This window comes from Magallana gigas, chromosome 3 (genome assembly GCF_963853765.1).
Source record: "Magallana gigas chromosome 3, xbMagGiga1.1, whole genome shotgun sequence".
Classification (NCBI taxonomy): Eukaryota; Metazoa; Mollusca; class Bivalvia; order Ostreida; family Ostreidae; genus Magallana; species Magallana gigas.
The window spans coordinates 16,396,450-16,413,368 of NC_088855.1; the positions used below are offsets into that span (position 1 = coordinate 16,396,450).

The 16,919-nt window shown below is 33.5% G+C and overlaps 1 protein-coding gene across 8 annotated transcripts in view; it reads left to right on the forward strand.

Annotated features, from left to right (window-relative positions):
• Positions 1 to 6,351: 6,351 nt before the first annotated feature.
• The window catches only part of LOC105329755 (WD repeat-containing protein 97), a 33,014-nt gene continuing 22,446 nt past the window's right edge, over positions 6,352 to 16,919 (forward strand). For all 8 annotated transcript variants that reach the window (XM_066078690.1, XM_066078686.1, XM_066078684.1 and 5 more), the window contains exons 1-12: positions 6,352 to 6,496; positions 6,687 to 6,964; positions 7,115 to 7,270; positions 7,619 to 7,735; positions 7,900 to 8,052; positions 8,329 to 8,452; positions 8,873 to 9,035; positions 9,374 to 9,502; positions 9,673 to 9,848; positions 10,151 to 10,252; positions 14,899 to 15,107; positions 16,336 to 16,408. In XM_066078690.1, the coding sequence (XP_065934762.1) occupies positions 6,695 to 6,964; positions 7,115 to 7,270; positions 7,619 to 7,735; positions 7,900 to 8,052; positions 8,329 to 8,452; positions 8,873 to 9,035; positions 9,374 to 9,502; positions 9,673 to 9,848; positions 10,151 to 10,252; positions 14,899 to 15,107; positions 16,336 to 16,408 (1,672 nt within the window). In that variant the 5' untranslated portion in view covers positions 6,352 to 6,496; positions 6,687 to 6,694. The remainder of the gene's footprint in view (positions 6,497 to 6,686; positions 6,965 to 7,114; positions 7,271 to 7,618; positions 7,736 to 7,899; positions 8,053 to 8,328; positions 8,453 to 8,872; positions 9,036 to 9,373; positions 9,503 to 9,672; positions 9,849 to 10,150; positions 10,253 to 14,898; positions 15,108 to 16,335; positions 16,409 to 16,919) is intronic.

Sequence of the window (16,919 nt, forward strand, 5' to 3'; positions counted from 1 at the left end):
GGTAGAAGTTATCGTTCCTAAGTCCAAGAGCCAAAACACCTTTGAGACTTTTCAATTTCTGAGTTGAAGAAAATTTCCTAAATATTGTGTTGGAATGATAAATACATACATATTTCATTTTAGACATATATAAAGTAAGTAATTATATTCGCTTTAATGCAAAACTAAGTCAAATAAATAAAGGGGAAAATTAACTCATGCGATTTATGTATCCAAACCTGAGAGAAATTCAAAGTCCCCCTCCCATCCCCTTAATATGGAATTGAACATCTGTCGATATTAATGTGAATTAGAGTACATTAAAATTGAAATATTTTCACAGGTTTAGAATTTTCTTTCACGATTTTTAACCAAAAAAATTAAGTTTTAGAAAATGTTGGCATAGTAAAAATTTTAAAATCCCCGGTGGGATTCGAATACATGACGTGTAGGTCCGTAGTAAACCCTCTAACCCACTGCGCTACGCATTAAGATAACTACAATGGGAAAGAAAGTACATGTATTTATAAAATCATATTTGATTTTATTGATTATTTTGATAGATGATACGACACCACATGAAGGTGGCATATGCCACCTTACATGTAAATAATGAATTTTCCAATTATCAAATTAAATTTATTCATTTAACCTTTTTTTTCTTTAAAAGAGCGGTCTCCATACAATACAGTTTAAATCAGCCAGTACCGGTGTCATATAATATTTTGATACCGCGAAATATTGAACCCGGGTTCAATATATTATGCGATATTATGAACCCGGGTTCAAAATATCGCTGCGATATATTGAACCCCCCCATAAAATATTGAACCCCGGGTTCAAAATATTATGGCCGCGATATTTTGAAACCCTCTCGAATTTTCATTGCTCTTGGAGAAGGGGTTCAAAATATTATGGCCGCGATATATTGAACCCCCTTCCTTTTTCCAATTCCTATTGGAGAGGGGGTTCAAAATATTATGGCTGCGATATATTGAACCCCCTACTGTTTCCAATTTCCTTTGGAGAGGGGGTTCAAAATATTATGGCTGCGATATTTTGAACCCCCTACCTATTTCCGATTCCCATTGGAGAGGGGGTTTAAAATATTATGGCTGCGATATATTGAACCCCCCTCCTTTTTTTATTGCTATTGGAGAGGGGGTTCAAAATATTATGGCTGCGATATTTTGAACCCCCTACCTATTTCCAATTCCCATTGGAGAGGGGGTTCAAAATATTATGGCTGCGATATATTGAACCCCCCTCCTTTTTTTATTGCTATTGGAGAGGGGGTTCAAAATATTATGGCTGCGATATATTGAACCCCCTACCTTTTTCCAATTCCCAATGGAGAGGGGGTTCAAAATATTATGGCTGCGATATATTGAACCCCCCTCCTTTTTTTTTGCTATTGGAGAGGGGGTTCAAAATATTATGGCTGCGATATATTGAACCCCCTACTGTTTCCAATTTCCTTTGGAGAGGGGGTTCAAAATATTATGGCTGCGATATTTTGAACCCCCTACCTATTTCCAATTCCCATTGGAGAGGGGGTTCAAAATATTATGGCCGCGATATATTGAACCCCCTTCCTTTTTCCAATTTCCTTTGGAGAGGGGGTTCAAAATATTATGGCTGCTATATATTGAAACCCCCCTCCTTTTTTTATTGCTATTGGAGAGGGGGTTCAAAATATTATGGCTGCGATATTTTGAACCCCCTACCTATTTCCAATTCCCATTGGAGAGGGGGTTCAAAATATTATGGCTGCGATATATTGAACCCCCCTCCTTTTTTTATTGCTATTGGAGAGGGGGTTCAAAATATTATGGCTGCGCTATATTGAACCCCCTACCTATTTCCAATTCCCATTGGAGAAGGGGTTCAAAATATTATGGCTGCGATATATTGAACCCCCTACTGTTTCCAATTTCCTTTGGAGAGGGGGTTCAAAATATTATGGCTGCGATATTTTGAACCCCCTACCTATTTCCAATTCCCAGTGGAGAGGGGGTTCAAAATATTATGGCTGCGATATATTGAACCCCCCTCCTTTTTTTATTGCTATTGGAGAGGGGGTTCAAAATATTATGGCTGCGATATTTTGAACCCCCTACCTATTTCCAATTCCCATTGGAGAGGGGGTTCAAAATATTATGGCTGCGATATATTGAACCCCCCTCCTTTTTTTATTGCTATTGGAGAGGGGGTTCAAAATATTATGGCTGCGATATATTGAACCCCCTACCTATTTCCAATTCCCATTGGAGAGGGGGTTCAAAATATTATGGCTGCGATATATTGAACCCCCCTCCTTTTTTTATTGCTATTGGAGAGGGGGTTCAAAATATTATGGCTGCGATATATTGAACCCCCTACCTATTTCCAATTCCCATTGGAGAGGGGGTTCAAAATATTATGGCTGCGATATATTGAACCCCCCTCCTTTTTTTATTGCTATTGGAGAGGGGGTTCAAAATATTATGGCTACGATATATTGAACCCCCTACCTATTTCCAATTCCCATTGGAGAGGGGGTTCAAAATATTATGGCTGCGATATATTGAACCCCCTACCTATTTCCAATTCCCATTGGAGAGGGGGTTCAAAATATTATGGCTGCGATATATTGAACCCCCCTCCTTTTTTTATTGAAAAAATAGAGGGGGGTTCAAAATATCATGGCCATAATATTTTGAACCCCCTCTCCAATAGCAATGAAAAATAGAGGGGGGTTCAAAATATCGCGGCCATAATATTTTGAACCCCCTATCCAATGGGAATTGAAAAAATAGAGGGGGGTTCAAAATATCATGGCCATAATATTTTGAACCCCCTCTCCAATAGCAATGAAAAATAGAGGGGGGTTCAAAATATCGCGGCCATAATATTTTGAACCCCCTATCCAATGGGAATTGGAAAAAGGTAGGGGGTTCAATATATCGCAGCCATAATATTTTGAACCCCCTCTCCAATACCAATGAAAAATAAAGGGGGGTTCATAATATCGCGGCCATAATATTTTGAACCCCCTATCCAATGGGAATTGGAAAAAGGTAGGGGGTTCAATATATCGCAGCCATAATATTTTGAACCCCCTCTCCAATACCAATGAAAAATAGAGGGGGTTCATAATATCGCGGCCATAATATTTTGAACCCCCTCTTCAATAGCAATGAAAAAAAGAGGGGGGTTCAAAATATCATGGCCATAATATTTTGAACCCCCTCTCCAATGGGAATTGGAAAAAGGTAGGGGTTTCAATATATCGCGGCCATAATATTTTGAACCCCCTCTCCAATGGGAATTGGAAAAAGGTAGGGGGTTCAATATATCACGGCCATAATATTTTGAACCCCCTCTCCAATACCGATGAAAAATAGAGGGGGGTTCAAAATATCGCGGCCATAATATTTTGAACCCCCTCTCCAATGGGAATTGGAAAAATAGAGGGGGGTTCAAAATATCATGGCCATAATATTTTGAACCCCCTCTCCAATAGCAATGAAAAATAGAGGGGGGTTCAAAATATCGCGGCCATAATATTTTGAACCCCCTATCCAATGGGAATTGGAAAAAGGTAGGGGGTTCAATATATCGCAGCCATAATATTTTGAACCCCCTCTCCAATACCAATGAAAAATAGAGGGGGTTCATAATATCGCGGCCATAATATTTTGAACCCCCTCTTCAATAGCAATGAAAAAAAGAGGGGGGTTCAAAATATCATGGCCATAATATTTTGAACCCCCTCTCCAATGGGAATTGGAAAAAGGTAGGGGTTTCAATATATCGCGGCCATAATATTTTGAACCCCCTCTCCAATGGGAATTGGAAAAAGGTAGGGGGTTCAATATATCGCGGCCATAATATTTTGAACCCCCTCTCCAATACCAATGAAAAATAGAGGGGGTTCAAAATATCGCGGCCATAATATTTTGAACCCCCTCTCCAATGGGAATTGAAAAAATAGAGGGGGGTTCAATATATCGCAGCCATAATATTTTGAACCCCCTCTCCAATACCAATGAAAAGTAGAGGGGGGTTCAAAATATCGCGGCCATAAAATATTGAACCTGGGTTCAATATTTTATGGGGGGGTTCAATATATCGCAGCGATATTTTGAACCCGGGTTCAATATATCGCGGGGTTCAAAATATTATATGACACCGGAATTGCATGCTTCCAGATTTACTTTTTTGCGAACTGCGTCATCAAAAACTGTTGTATATACATGTATCTAGGACCACCTTAGGCACTACATTCGCATACGATCTCCAAAAAAAAAAAAAAGAAATAGATATACATATTACATGTAACTAAAACAAATTCCAAAATTCATAATTTATACATTTTTATCAAATTGTGATAAGTGTGAACAAAACTGTCGTAACAACAAAACTCACTTACAAATTAAAGATTTAATTGCGTTAATTGACTTTGTTTAAAATTATCAAACTTTGCAAATGATTTTTTTTTCTTCAAAAATTCTGATTTGGTCCCATTTGTTCAATGTATCTCACAGTTTTTCCGTCTTACTAGCTCTTCTAATAATTTTTAATCAGGTTCATTAAATCACAAAATGTCAAAAATTTAATCATGAAAATTACGCTATAATTTAATATAGAACGAAAATATACTCACGGTTTTGGGAAAAAAGGTGTTACAAGAAGATCAGCCAAGAGCAAGTTGAATTTGAGGAGCCTAGTGATTTGAGCCGGGACCGAAAATTGGGGTCACTGTAGAGTACGCATTATATAATCCAGGATGACAAGATCAGGAAGTCAAATTGCAAAATAAGAATTAATAAACATTTAATAAAAGTTACAAAGTTAATCCGTTATATCGACTAAAAGTTACAATGAATCTTTTAACAACTTAATCCCTTCAGTAATGATATTAATAAATGCTAGCACTCATACACCAATGAATCGCCAGTTTGACATCCATATTTACATGTATATCATAAGTTGGTTGCGGTGAAAATGACACGTATATTGGTCAGACAGGAGACACAGGATGACCGTACACCGACAGCAGATCTGGGCTGCATTGTACAAAAGAACTTACGACAAAGTCGTAAATATTTTCAATCTCATAGAATGGTCTTTAATGAACAAAATTTATATAAAACCATTTATTTACAACTATTTTGATTTCCATAAAATTGTATTTTACAGCAATTAGAATAAACCATTGATCAGTTAGTGATTAATTAGCATTCATTAATTTGGCCCGCAAATTATAGTACGCACGTTTTCCCCTTTTACAAATTTCTGAGTAATAATACAGATACCACAGAAAAAGAACGTGAAACAAAAGAAAAACTGTTTATTAACAAATTCATATATAATCCTGTTTTAAATGCCTAATAATTATATTATGTGTCAGATAAAAACTGTTTCCCGTAATTTGTATTTTATTTTTTTTATTTGTATGCAGAAATTCATTTTCCCGTATTAATGATTATCTTATATCATGACTCATAATCAATTCTGCTATAACGTTACATATAATATTAGCGCTTTGTGACGTCACATTAAGAACTATGAATTTGTATGCACCCTTATTATAAAGATCTTATAATTGTAACACATGGCTTTATGGTTTACTATACATATAAAGAATACCATAATTGTTCTCCACTTTTCCCTATAATCCAAATCATTCTTTAATTTTGTGTAAACAAATGCATGTGTTTTTGTGACGTTTTGATATTTGAAGTAATAAACAAATTAAAATAGTGTCTTAAAGACGTCCAGACAGCAATTTGGAGATAATTATATCACCTTTGTAGATCTGACGTAGCGTAATGATTTCGAAAGTTTAACCTCCTCATTTGAAAACTTTAGACTCCGTCTGAAAGTCAAGTGCCTTTTCACCTGTCAAATCAAAACTTCTGTACACTACATGTTAAAGGGGCAAGGTCACGATTTTAGTCAAATTCTATTTTTCTGTTTTAATTTACAATGCTTTAGGAGTGCATTTCTGATGAAAAAAAAAGAAATTTGAGTGAATGTCGTTGAGTTTAAGGAAGATACATGGCTCGCAATTATTTGTCATGTAAACAAGGCTAGTGTCCTGTTTTACATGTTATTCATCTCTCTGGTGTTACCAGAGACATAACGTTAAATAACTCTGGTTTAACGCATTCATTTAGGTTTAAACTGGAATTTTTAGTTTAACACTCAAAACGTAAACAGAAGCTTTGTTAACAAGAATTGTAAGCTCGTAGTGGGTCTCACTGTGTGCAGCCTAACTTGCTTTCGTTAACGACCGCAATACACATTAGAGACAGATTGACCGGGGTAAATTGAATAAGGGACGGAATTACAACAACAAAACGTTTTAATGACCCAGTTAAAAACAGAATTAAGAGGTGGGTTGTCTTTATAGAGGATAAAGAAGACACTCGAGAAGTTCCGATTGCTCCATGGTGACTATCAACAATATGGCGCCTGTATTTTGTGCTGATTAAACATTCATCGATGATTTACACGAAGTAGAAATAAGGTAATCATATATTAAACAGAAATTTAAGTTTTTGAACACGATTTGATGATAATACTGCACCCATTTTCCGATGTAGATGTTGATTTTTTTTATTGTTATGATGATAATGTTATGTGTGCATTATCATTGACACACATAACGTTACACAAATGAAAACAATTAAAAATATGAAATTTTCCTGTTTGATTAGGTTTGAAAATGGAGATCAGTCGCCTTTTGAGTGACCCCTTAGAGGAAGAGGAACCAATAAGTAAACAACTAACCATACTCATTGAACGTCGCAAAACAGAGGAAAAACGGAAGGCGCTAGGACACTGGGACTTGTTGAGAAGGTCCGTCAAGAAAACAGTAGAAGCTGTAAAGGATTCAGACTTGAAGAACAAAGTTGTTTCACATGGAATTCATCATTTGCGAAAACTCAATCATGACCACTCAATTAAATCTGTTGCTTTTATGAAAGACCGAAAGGTAAATAAATATTTATCAATCATTAAAAGAAATCAATAGCAACTTTGGGATGATTTCACTTTATACTTTCTATAGTTTTATATTTCTAATGATTTAGACACTTTATGGTTGATAATTTATCTTTATTTGTAAATTTGCTCTCTGTAAAAGGAGTACATGACAACAGATGGCGGGAATGTAAGCATTTTTCATGAAGATGGGAGGAAAAAGGCAACATTTACTCCAGAGGAAACTATGGACACCATCATCTATTGTTCACATTCCAATCAATTTGTTGGATACACAAAAGGGGATGACGAACTTTTTGTAAGTGCATTCAAAAAGAAAGTTGACAAATGCTTATTTTTGATTTAAAGCAGATCGATCAAATTATTAGAGCAGATTCAAGATTTTCATTTTTTGCAGATTAATCACTATCATTAATCCTCCAACAGTTCATTCTGCATTTTTTTTAAATTTTGGATCATATAAAACTAAAATTAAACTTGAATTTCTCACTTTTTTAAGATATGTGTGAAATGAAACGCCAAAATCAGAGCAATTAAAAGTTAGGTTTGACTAAATCACCCCACTAAATTTCATGTAAAAAATAAAATTTAGAAAAATATATTAATTAATTTGATTATACATGTATTTACTACATTTTATCTTTAGCTGATGAACACAGAGTTTGAAATTATTTCTCAAGCAAGAAACCCTTGCAAAATAAACTTGGCAAAGTACAACCACAACACCATGGAGTTTATAACATTTGGTCCAGGTTATTTTGTGGTATGTATACTAGTATTATTATATTTATAAGATCTTTCTGTTTCATAACATCTATAATTCTTTAGAGGAAATAAAGATAAATTGAATCAAGAAAACAAAAAAAAATAAATATATAGGTATAATTTATCCAGAAACGTATACAAATATACAATTTTTTTTTCTAGTGCTGGGCATTCCGATATGGGGCAAGGCATCTGATACCCAGAAAGATGAACAAAATCATATTCACAGCTGACAATGCCTTCTCCCATCTTGTTTTGGAGGAAACAGCGAGTCGTCAGCAGCGCTGTTATCTATCACATGGCAAAGATGTCGCAGTAAGTGCACACACTAAATGATTGCTGAACCATTATAATAACTATATATAATTATTATATCATTTCAGATTCTCGGTTTCAACATGTCAAAACTAGTGCTAGATAAAATATATTTTGAATGTATATTTTGAACATCAAATTAAAAGACTTTTTGATCAGCATATGGTTTAGATGATCATCTTTTACATTTTATCACATATGTCAAAACAGATAGTGAAATTTCAATTGTTAATTAAGAATTATTTAAATAAATACAACTTTGAATCTGATTTTCAGGTTTACAATGTTTTTATGGGAAATCAGCTGACTATGAAGAAAGACCTTCATGAACGCATAATTACAGGATTGACATTTTTCAATCCTTTGAAATACTTGATCACTGGTGCTAAGGATGGATCCAGTATGTATTTTCAACCATAGGCTGTAATTACTTCCAATTTTTTTACTACTGTAGATACCAAATTAAACGCCAGGAATTAATATCTGATTAAAATCCCGAGAAGCAACCCTCGCAGTTATTATAATCTTGCTTTTATTTTTTAGACAGTTTTTAACTTTAGGAAATCATAGCAAAAAATTTATGCTAGCAATTTTATATTCTCGCAATTTGATACAAAACACTGGAATCACAGAATTAGGTACTCATGCAAAATAAGGAATTTACAGTATTAAAATGTTGCAAAATCAAGTATTCAATGCAGTCAGTCGACATATAAATGTGGACAAAGAAACCATAGCTGTTCAGTTAATTGATTTTCATTTTTGGAGATATTGCATGAACAGAAAATGTGACATATAACCTATCATTGATCATTTGCAGTCAAAGTTTGGGACAATGACTGGTATCTTAAAATGGTGTTTGTTGGACACACAAGAGCCATTTCAGTGTTGTCTGTGTACCCAGACGGTCCTGCCATTGTCTCTGCCAGCCATGATTCTACTGTCAGGGTCTGGAACTTGGATTCTTGTGATGAGGTGGACAGGTGAGTTATAAGGCACAGGTGTATATGTTCATTGTTCAAATTATACTCATTCTGAGCAGAATTAAGCAAGCTAAATTTGATAGACCTGATCTTTATATAATTTAAGATTTGCTAGTAAGTGGATTGGATTAATTTTATAACGCTGCTTAATTGATACATGTAAACCAATTTCAGAACTTGTATTTATATACTTATACTCTCTCTCTCTCTCTCTCTCTCTCTCTCTCTCTCTCTCTCTCTCTCTCTCTCTCTCTCTCTCTCTCTCTCTGAGTTTAAGATGCTTTACTTAAGATTATTTATATCTAATGGAAATTCTATTTCCCTATTTATGATGACAGAGCCAAACTAGATGCCCCAGCTGTTGGAATGGCCACTGAGTTGAACTATTTTGTGTTTTTCACATACTCTGGGAAGACCGTGGACCTCTGGAGAATTCAGCACCTGTTCAGTATACACACTTCGATTGGGTTAGTAATTTACCTGTTTTAGTCCCTTGTCTTACAGTCCATCGTATTCTTTTAACCACAGAATCATTGAAACTCTCACCTATCAGTCTAAATTGATCCATATTGATCATTAGTCTATTTGTCAATTAATTTATGTGTGTATACTAAGTCTTAAAAAACTTTCAACGCAGACAAAGAGTGGTCGCAATCAAACAGACGAGTCACCCCAACCACCAAATCCGCTCCCTGGTGGTCAGTCGTGACAGCAGTGTGCGTCTGATCACTCCTCCCAATGGGGAGGTTCTATCAACCCTTCTTCTCGATCCGGCCAAAGGAATCGTGGACGCAGCATATGCCATCAACGAGGGTATGGATCTCCTTTCTTTTACTTATAAAAATATATACATGTGTAATTGTTTTATGAGACATGATATGATCTAAATGTATACAATTAAGTTGTTCTTTTTCTTTAAAGAAAATAATTAAATTTTTCTTTAGTAATCAAGTAACATGGACTACTTTTTTGCAATTTTCCTCAATTGTCCATTATTGATAATGTAGTGTCAAGAGTTATCTTTCTTTGGTTATCGGGAAATGAAACAGATGTAAATTGAAAAAAAAAATTTATTAATTAAATGATGACAAATTACATATCATTTTTTTTTTCAGAGAAGTTGTTTGTGGTTTTAAACAATGGAGATATTTTGAAGTGCTCAACAAAGACTAATCCAATGTCAATTGAAAAAACTTGGAAAATTCAAAACCCAAGGGGTGAGTGTGAAATGTGCACAAAAGTTGCTATTAAATAATTATATGTACCGGAAATGTGCAGAGTAATGTAATTTTTATTTTGTCATAATCAACAATTATGTGATATTTTATTCATAATTTGTTAATAATTAATTATTGGAGAGTTTAGTTAATACTATTGCATGCTAATGTTTAAAATGCACTTTTTAATATTTTAGCTTATTAGTAGACATGAACTTGTATTAATATTATTTTCATTTAATAGAGTTCTAATGCAATTTTTCACTCGATCTAACTGGCATGTTTTGAATGTAGCCCAATGTTAGTTAGATTTCACCGTGAACCAAAAACTTTTCTTCCCACAATACATGTATACTGCTCATTTGAATTCATGATGAATTGATGGTGTTAAATCTATTATATAAACCTGGAAATTTACATTTGAAAGTTTTTCACTAACTGAACTGGTTTGTTTTTTGGGGTTTTTTTATGAATTGCTGAAGGCTATATATAATCACAAAGTTTGTGCATTTATTAAAAAAAAAGCCAACAGCATAAGTGAAATTAAACCATCAAAATCCCCCCTCCCCCCCCCCCCCCCCCCAGATCTACCTTGTATTACATTGATACATGATTATGGGAATATTAAATTGTTGATTGCACACATATATGACTTTATTTTGTGGGAAGAAAAGTGACGTTCATTTCCCCCCTGTTTTTTTTTTTCTCCATCCCAAAACTGACATGTTTTTACTACTAAGAACACAGTCACATGTTTCTGAAGTGCCAGATGACAACACCTTTTTAATCTGCCATGATGTATTTTTAATATGTGTCCTTTTTCTAATATTCCACAGTTTTTAATCCCTTTAAAACTTAGCATAGTCATAGAGGATTTACACATTAATTTGATAATAATTATTTTATATTTGATTGCATGTGATTCATAGCTAGCTAGTATAATTAACATAAGATTAAATGAAACAATTCACTGCACCATGACCATATGCATGCACTTTTTAAACTTACAGACACTTTGTCATACATGTACATGAATTTATATATACCAGTATAGCTAAAAAATTTATCATTCTTATATGTGGAAGCTTGAGAATATATATAAGGTTGATCGATTTATCTATACTTCAACTTAGAGGGATGCATGGCCATGTTATTGTACAAATAATTAAAAAGAAAAATCTACCTTTATTCATTAAAAGAGGGCCGCCACTCATAGAGTCAACAGCTAGTCGTAGGCATTTTTAGGCTATTTTAAAATTCAATATAATGGTTTAGGAGATTGCTCAAATTTTTAAGCTAAATTGTATGGAGTTTACTTGGTTATATAACAGTTTGTACATCTACAATTTATGCTTAAAAAAAATCATGAATAATCATGTAAAAATTTAAGGTGGACTAATTGTTAATTTGTTGATAATCCAGCCTCTTTAAATAGGAATCATGTGCTATTGAGATGGTTTAAAGGAGGAACATATGGTTCTATATAATTTCCTTCAACATAGATATATCTCAATTTCTTTTTTGTTTTTTAGACACTGTCATAATAAAATGTTGATTTAGTATGACACTTTTTGAGAAAATTAAGATATCAATTTTTTAAAATTCATTTGCCTTAAATCCACATATCAATTAAGATGATCGATATCATATTTGATAACACAGATATCATATTCAGAAATGTATCAGTCTCTCTAAATATAAAGTGCATTTACATATTCTGATAGTTTAAAAAAATTGTAAATATATACATATCATATGTCTTATTTATAATAACAAGAAAATGCCTTAATTAATTAATTTACATGTACATGCATGCACTTCGAAATGTCCAAACACTTGTATACTGTAATTAGTTGAACCTAATCTTTGTAAATGATTTAGTTTTTTCACATGATATACCTGTAGATTAATTAACATTATGAAACACATTTCGGGATAAACATAGACTGTCACGTACCAACATAGATGTACTTAATATAGTGTAATCCAGTACATAATAATTAAGTGTAAAACAATTTGTCTGAGTTATAGACCATGGTGAGGCTGTCATTAACGGTAAATTAAGTCATCTAAGATCACCCAGCATGTATTTTAATTGCCATTATAACGTCATAGAATACATTTATAATTAGAGATAATCGAAGTATAAATGTCAAGAAAAGATCACTGGAGTATCAGTTAATACCAGATGGAGAATTCCTGGTGATGTACATCAAAAAATCCCATTTTGTCCTATAATATTGCTAAATACTGTAGATTCCTAATTAAACGCGAAGAATTAATTTCCGCGTAAAATCGCGAGTAGCAACTCTCGCGGTTTTTAAAATCTCGCTTTTATTTTCCAGACAGTTTTGAACTATAGGAAATTATAACAAAAAATTGCTGATCGCGATTTTATATTCCCGCGATTTGATATAAAACAGCGGAATCGCGGAATTAAGTACACGCGTAAAATAAGGAATTTACAGTATTAATTATGCTACTCGGTATGTGTTTTTTTTTTTAATTTTAAGTACCTGATTATTTCTCAGGTGAATTGATTAATTTACTCTTATGACCTATTGCTGATTCCATTTTGTTGTCTGTCATTTAGGTGACAGTCGTTAATTAACTTAAGGAGGCTGGTAAATGTCAACAAATTATGTACCCATCATATTAACCTAAAATTTAAAGGTTAACACATTATATATATATATGGCCCTAATTTATTATTTTGTACAGAAAAATCCATTAATTTTAGCTTTGAAATTTGAATATCAACTATACCTACAATTCGGATCTTTATAGAGTATAAAGATTAAAGAAGTTTTCATTTTAAGATTAATATTGTCTAAGAATGACCTTGACTATCATTAGCCCTCTTAATTAGGACTCCGCTCTACTGGTTTCCTACAGTGTCATGCAGTCCATTTGTCCATTTGTCCCTCCATTTCTGTCCATCTGAGATCTCTTGTCCAGAGCATACGTTCTCTCCCCTTGGCCCAGTCTGGCTTATACGTAATTTACCAACAGAGTGCCTTTGGGTAAATGTGTGAGGTGATCATGAACCATATTTTCTAGGTCTAAGGTTTAGGTCATAGCAGAATTATATGAAAATCTGTGTCTGGAGCAAATCTCTATTTGGTTCAATCTGACCCATACTTTACTCACAGAGTGCCTTTGGTCAAAGGGTATGCATTCACTTTGAATGAAGTTTGCAGGTCAATTGTCAAGGTCATATCAGATCATACAAAAATCCTTTAATTTTAAGAGCATATACGCTTTCCACTTAGACCTATTTGGCTCCTACTTCACATGAACAAAGCTTTCGAGTAAAGGGTGTGCAATGACATTGAACCAAGTTTCAAGGTCAAATGTGAAGGTTATAGCAGAATTATATGAACAATCCTTGTCTTGAGCATATCTTCTTTCCCTTTGTTCCAATCTGACTCTTAATTTACCAAAATGGAGCTTATGATAAAAAAATATGCAGTAACCGCGAATGATGATTGTATGTCAAGGTCATATTGTATCACACAAAAACCCTTTTATTGTTAGAGCATATTAACATAAACTCTCCATTTAACCCTATTTGGCACCTACTTCACATTAACAGACCTTTTGTGTTAATGGTGTGCAGTGACTTTGAAGCAAGTCAGTGTGAAGGTTATAGCAGATTTCTTTTTAATCAGTTTCATCCTGTAGATTATTTCCCATTTGCTTCATTTTGCTCGGTTGAACAAAAATGCCTGTCTGTAAGAGGTATATTAAGATTAAATTAAAAGTACCATGCCACCTGGAAAATTTATTAGTTATAGGTCAAGGTCAAAGCAAAATTCTCTGAAAAGCTTTTCATCCTATTGTCCATAAATTAATTTAAGCTAGGCCCTTTGAAATGGTCACACTCTCAATTTTGTCTTTTATAGTTAAGACCAATATTATTTCTTTTTTTTTTAATTTTGTTTGTAACACTTACTAGGCCAATCGTTAGAACCAAATTTGGTGTATAGGCATCAGCGTTCTGCTATTTGATAATGACTTCATCTGTCAGAGGGTAAACGGTTTGGTAATTCTGTGAAAAATGATGCAATCTGCTTTTAAAAGAATAATAACCGAAGGAATAGTCATTGATAAATAAATGATAATGTATGTAGGAAATTTTTAAATGTTTGCAATGATTGAATTGTATATGCCTCTAGGTCTGGACTATTTTGCCTTCATTATTAGAATTAGAAATCATTCATGGCCATGCATGACTATAAAACTCTCTACTTGAATCACAGCTCCTCAGGTATCCCCCATCCCCCAACTCCTTCTTGAATAAAACAGGTCACATCATGCAAAATGTAAATCAAACATAATAAAAAATGTGATTTAAATATTCATGCATCTTAATGTGCATACATGTATTAAACAAAAGATTGCAGATATTGGTAAAGTTGAAAGTAATGATCTGTAATTTGCATGCATGGTCTCTACTCCTAAAGATTTAATAATTAATAGCTTTCTTGTACATGTAATAGTTTAAACCTGAATGTACATGTCCATTGCCTTGTTTTGGAAAAATGTCTCTCAAATATTAAATTCCAATACAAATGAATGATAAAAGTGACTTAAAATGACCTGGTAAACAGACCGTAATTGGTTTTCTGATCATGGCTCTTCAGAGGCTTGTAACTATCTTCTGGTGTATGAATATGTCCCTGACTTCAAATCTGATGCCTGGGCTGCATTCAAACGAGGGCTAGCTACCAACACGATAGGAAGTGGTGGCTCGCAGACCAGCAGAGCAAAGACCATTCTCTTGGGAGGAAGAAAAGATGGCCATATCTGTGTCTTTGATTGGGAAGATGGGAGAGTCATTTTCAGCATTGATGTAAGAGGCGTTTTTCTAAATTGTATCTTAAGTACTGCACGTATACATTGTATACTTTTTTCCAATAGAAAACTGAGAAGCAAATAAAGGATCACTTGTATATAACGAAAGAATTGACCTAAAGAGGTGATAAAATTCTCAGGAAAAAATAACTTTTAAAAATCAAAGTTCATTTGATATTTTATTCTGTACATATATTTCTGAATTTCATTTTTATTTAGAACCTAGCATATTGTGCTTGTGATTCTTAATTAACCGTCTAAGTTTGCTAAAACATCTTGTATTTGCAGTAAAATGGTCTATTTCTGCATAAATTCTTGCCTAAGGTTTTAAGGTGGTTTGGGACACGTACCTGTCAATATTATACCGTATATCAGGTTTTTTCCGCGTGAATCCAATTTCCGCTTTGTTTGCGACGATTTCTGAATCACGGAAAATAAATCAGGGTAAATTTGATACAAAGTTTCATTTTTGTAACAGAGTTCTTTCTTTCCTGATAAAGTAAACAGGTAAGTAAAAGTACGGTGAACTGTGTTCAGTTAGTTTTGTTAGGGGTACAAATTGCGGGATCGGAGGACAAGCGCTAGATAATAGTTATGTAAGCCTCGTTGTTTATTTAATAATCCATTGACAAGCTAATTAAAACGGTCGCTTTTTTTGCGTAAACAGATGTCTAATTATTATACCTGAGCTACTGGTATATGTAACGGTATTGTAACGAGTTTAAAATAGTGAAAATTTGATTCGCGTAAATTTTATATACCGTTTTAGGCTCTGATTCGCGGAAAAAACGACGCGGAAAAAAACTGATATACGGTATAAATGTGGATAAAAATACATTATAATAAAAGTACTTTCACCATTTAAAATTATCAATAATTACAATATTTGACCAAAATATTTTTAAATATTTTTCAAAAGTAAAATTATAAGTTAGCCTTAGCAGGATTTGAATGACTTACAGATTTGTTGTCAATGTTCCAACCCACTGCGCTACGCTGTTAGGTAACAATTTTGGGAAAGAAAATGTTTATAAAATTATGCTTGATTTTATAGATTATTTCGACAGAACTATGTCACAATATGGAAGTGTTCCTACCACCTTAATGTGATGCCATGCAACAGAGTTATATAGAGTTTTCTTTCAAAATTACTTCCTTGTAAAAGTGCTTGATATGTTTCAAAGTGAGGACAAAATTAATTTGTGCAATTTAATACTATTTTTCAGGCTCATGGAGTAAAGGGAGTGCTCAGTATGAAAGCAAACTCCAAACAAGATCAACTCATCTCTGCTGGCAAAGGTATATAAGTTTAATATGTTTATCATGATATTACATGCTTGTAGCACATATATATTCTACAAATTTATAAGACATGCAATATGTTGAAATTCTGTCAGTTATTTGTGTCCAACAAATTTGTTTATCATAATCTTACATGCCAGCTTGTACATGTATGTAGCACATCTACACATTACAGTAATTAGGCCATGTGATATGATATGTTGAAATTATGAAAGTTATTGGTGTCAGACAAGTTTGTTTATCATAATATTACGTGCTTGTAGCGCATATATGCATTTATTAAACATATGGTAGGTTGAAATTATATCAGTAAATTGGTGACTTGGACAAACCTAAATCCTAAGTGAATGGGAGAGGCTGTTAAAGATTTTTTACTTTTTAAATAATTATATTTTTCTGTGAATATCAATTTGAAGTCAATTCACATTTAATTTAGAACAGAATATAAGAATAAGTTCATCCAGAAGTAGACCAATTCAAAGTTATATGACAACTTCATGAAAGATTA